At 65.5% G+C, this 4043-nt stretch overlaps 1 protein-coding gene across 2 annotated transcripts in view; it reads left to right on the top strand.

Annotated features, from left to right (window-relative positions):
* Positions 1 to 218: 218 nt before the first annotated feature.
* CSF1 (colony stimulating factor 1) overlaps positions 219 to 4043 on the top strand; it is an 8186-nt gene continuing 4361 nt past the window's right edge. Inside the window, exons 1-4 of one of the 2 annotated variants that reach the window (XM_015650356.1) lie at positions 219 to 308; positions 1534 to 1662; positions 3403 to 3465; positions 3736 to 3915. In XM_015650356.1, the coding sequence (XP_015505842.1) occupies positions 288 to 308; positions 1534 to 1662; positions 3403 to 3465; positions 3736 to 3915 (393 nt within the window). In that variant the 5' untranslated portion in view covers positions 219 to 287. The remainder of the gene's footprint in view (positions 309 to 1533; positions 1663 to 3402; positions 3466 to 3735; positions 3916 to 4043) is intronic. The other variant, XM_015650357.1, reaches the window with a different exon arrangement.

The following is a 4043-nucleotide window of genomic DNA, read 5'->3' on the forward strand; positions in this document are numbered from 1 at the left end:
AAGGATCCGATCGGTTCCGATGGGCCCGGGGCGGTTCCAGCCCGACCCGAGCGGTTCCGATCGGTGCACACGGGACCCGCCGGTGCCGCTCGGTGCCCTCCCGGTGCCGGCCCGGCCCGGGCCCCGCGGGGCCTGGCCGCCCGCCAGCGCTTTCTCATAAACCACATGCTGCCGCGGCGCTATAAAGGGGAGCGCGGCCGCGGCGGCGGCTCAGCCCGGCCCCGCTCGGCCCCGCCGCTGCTGCCGTCTCGCCCGCTCCGCCCGGCCCCGGCCCCACGGCTGCCCCCATGCCCCGCCTCGGAGCCAAGGTACGGCGGCCCCTCCCGCTACCCACGGCCGCGGAGACCCCCCCTCAACCCGGCCCCCGCTGCCACCTGTGCGGGGTCCCCGCGGGAGCGGCAGCCCCGGTTGTCCCCGTGCTCCCGTGGTGGGTCCCCTTCTCCGGGGGATCCCGGCTCCCGCGGGGGATGGTCCAGCCCCGCCTGGGTTGGCGGTGCCAGCCCCGGAGCCGCTGGCTGAAGCCGCGGCTCCAGCCCCGGTTCCCGGCTCCAGCCCCGTCACGATTCCCGGACCCGCCGCGGGGAGGCCCCGGCTCCATTCCCGGCCGGTCCCGGGCCCCAGCCCCGTCCCCGGCGGGGGGATGCTGCAGCCCCGGCTCCATTCCCGGACCTGCGCGATGAGGCTCCAGCCCCGTCTCGGTCCTCGGTCCCAGCCCCGGACCCGCGGGGTGAAGCCCCTTCCCGGTCCCCGGCTCCAGCCCCGTTCCCGGCTCCAGCCCCGTCCCCAGCCCGTTCCCGGCGGGGTGAGGCTCCGTTCAGCCGTGGCCACATCGCGGCGGTGGCCCGGGCGGCATCTTGGAGTTTCACAAGAGGGGAGGATTCCTGGACATCATCCAAGGGAAATTCCCCCCCACCCATCACCCAGGCACCCTCTCCCTGCCGGTGTCCCGGGAGACGGGGGTGCACACCCGCCCGAGGGTCCCCTTCACCCCCACCTCGGGAGTCTTGGCTCTGCGACAAGCCCCGTTTCTCACCGGGGTCCCGCCACGGATCGGGGCCTCCCCGCTTCTTTGCAGGGGGATTGGGAGGGAAATTTGGGACGAGGCCAGAGCTGCTGCATGGAAAGAGCCCGGCGGGTGCAGCTGGGGGGGTCTGGAGGGTGGGAAGAGAATTTTTGGGGATGGGTGGGTCAGTGTGTCAGATGGGCTCTGGAGAGCCAGGGTGGAGGAGATTTGCAGGAGAGACGGAGAAATGGTGTGGGAGAGGGGAAAGGGGCTGGATCGGGAATGTAAAGGTGGCCAAAAGCCACTTCCAGGCTTGTGTCACCGGGCCTTGGGAAATTCCCTGCTGACCTGCTGCTCCTAAAAATAGCAGGATGGGGATAGGCACGGGGTTGGAGGACCACAGTGGCATTATCCTGCTGGACCGTGGCCAAGCCCCGGCTACCACAGAGGGGGGGATGGTGGAAAGGGGCAGGGGGCTTGGCGTGTGTGTGGCTTATCCATGCTTCCAACTTTTCCTGTGTCGTGCTCAGGTGTGCCTGCTCCGCTGCTCCCTGCTGACATCCCTTCTCCTCCTCCTGCTCCGCATCCATGAGACGGAGCAGAACAGCTACTGTCGGCAGATCATCACGGAGAGGCACCTGGCCGAGCTGGAGGAGCTGGTGAGTGTCCTCCCGGGGCAGTGCAGTGGGGCCACCACACATCTGGGGCCAGACGGCCACAAACCAGCTCTTATTTAATGCTGAAATAAGGAAATGGGTTGAATTTCAGCTTCCCTAGAGAAGTGACGGTACCCAGGAGCTGAGCATCCATGGGCACAAGGGACGAGAGGGCAACGGGGGGTGACAGATGTTGTGACTCTATCAAGGGTGGCCATGGAAAAGTGGCGACAGGAGGAACGAGGGAAGACGGCAGCAGGAGCGAGGCCGGGAAGGGGACACGAGTGAGGCTGGGTGGCTGCAGGGGCGCTGGGGAAGCAGCGGAGGGGCCGGCGCTGCGGGCTGTGGTGCTTTCTGGGCGGCTGCGCAGGGGTTAAGCGGAGGAATCCGGCTGCATTCCTGAGTCCAGCTGCTTGCCTGGAAGCTGGGCTGGCAACGGGGCTGTGGGTGGGTGGCAGGCAGCGAGGGGGGCCCGGCCGGGCGATGGAGCCGAGCGGGCTGGGCGATGGGGCCGTCAGCCCGTGTGGCCCGTGGGCAGCTCTGGGTGCCCCGGAGAGCGGCCAGCCCTGGCCCCATCGGATACAGCTGCCGGGGCCGTATCTCTCTCTCCGTGGCCCTTGGCTCACCTCCGAGCGGGGAATCACGCGGATGTTCAGGGGAGAAGCGGGAATCGGGGGCACGCAGGGATTTGCAGGGTTGTCGCAGATTAAATTCTGCCTGCAGCAAGAGGGGTGTGCGGGCGAGAGACGCGAGCGGCGCCTCCGAGCCCCCGAGAGCTCCGCTCCGAGCTCTGTAAGCGCCGTGTCCGGGCTCGCTTCACCTCTTCCTCTTTAACCACCGAGCTGCGGCCCCGGGAGCCGCTCTGGGCGAGCTCGGCTTCCTCTGCCCGAGCCCTCTCCACAGCCCTGCAGCCTTTGCTCTCCGCCCAGGGGTTCAAATTGGGTTCGCGGCTCTGGGAGAAAGGGGATGGAGCAGGTTTGAATGGAAGAAGTGGTTTTCCTGCTGGGGATTGTAGCCCTCTCCTCGCTGATGGAGGAGCTGGCCCTCGCTCCAGCGCCTGCAGGATAATGGAGCAATTGTTTCCGGGACGGCATCCCAGGCTAGGAGGAGAATCGCCGGCCGGCAATTCTGCCAGCCCTCTCCCAGCCTGGGATGCCAGGCCGGAGGGAGAGCGTTTGGTTGGGGTTGGGGTGGGCTTTTCCTCCCCTCGGAAAGGGTGGTGGCATGGGCGGCCGGCAGCGCTGCGTGTGGGACCCCGGCGCTGTGTGATCCCGGGGAATGTGACCCTGGTGTCACGGCCACCTCCGGCACGGCAGGATGCTCTTTCGCAGCCTGGATTTAGAGGAGAGAGTGGTGCGGGGGAGCCCCGAGGAGAATTAAGCAGGGCTGGGTTCTGTGGCTCGGGCAGGAAGAGGAGGAGGAGGAGGAGGAGGAAGAGAGGCAGGGTGGGAGCAGGCAGGGAAAGGCAGGAGAAGGTCTCTGGTTGGGGAGTGCAACATCCTGATGGGAGCAGGGATCCTGAGCTCACTCCTGCCACTGCATCGACCTTAGGGATGTGCCTGTGTGAGCAGGAGGAGGAGGAGGAGGAGGATGGGATGAAGCAGGAATGGGAGCGAAGTCCTCCTAGCCCTGTGGATTTGGTGGTCTCAGGCTCTTTGTGCCCAGAGCATGGCATATCTGGGGCTGCTCAGCCCCAGCACTGTCCCTGGGGATGTGGGGTGACATCCTGCTTTGTCCTTCCAGGCTGACACCCAGATGCAGCACCCGGGCAGGGTCTCCTTCAAGTTCATTGACAAGAGGCAGTTGGTGAGTGGTTTCTTGCTGGGGACAGCAGGGGACAGGGAGCAGGGCTGGCTGGTGCATGGTGGGAGGTCCCCAGATCCCAAATCTCCCCCTCTCGTCTCCCTTTGCAGGAGACAGCCCAGGAGGGACCCATCCTGCTTGGTCAGGTGGCTTCCAAGTCCCAGTTAGGGCATCCTGTGGGATTTTGTGTCTCTGTGCTTCAGTTTCCCCCAGGCAGAGTGGGATGCCCATCAGTAACCACTGTCACTTTTTGGTGGGTCTGTATCTTTGCAGAATGACTCCATCTGCTATGTGAAAGCTGCCTTTCCCCTGATGGGCAAGATCCTGGAGCAAACAGAATTCAAGGAAAACTCATCCAACGCCCGGAAGATGCAGACGGTGCGCAGGATGTACAACCGCATCGATGAGAGTGTGGACCCCTGCATCAGGGATGAGGATGATGAGGAGAGAATGGTACAGTGTCCCCAGCCTCGTGGGGGTTTGGGCCTGGGTCCTCATCCTGGGGTGAAATGGGATGCCCAGAGCATCCTGGGGTGAAATGGGATGTCCAGAGCACCCTGGGGTGAAATGGGATGTCCAGA

Source organism: Parus major, chromosome 26, assembly GCF_001522545.3.
Source record: "Parus major isolate Abel chromosome 26, Parus_major1.1, whole genome shotgun sequence".
NCBI classification, from domain to species: Eukaryota; Metazoa; Chordata; class Aves; order Passeriformes; family Paridae; genus Parus; species Parus major.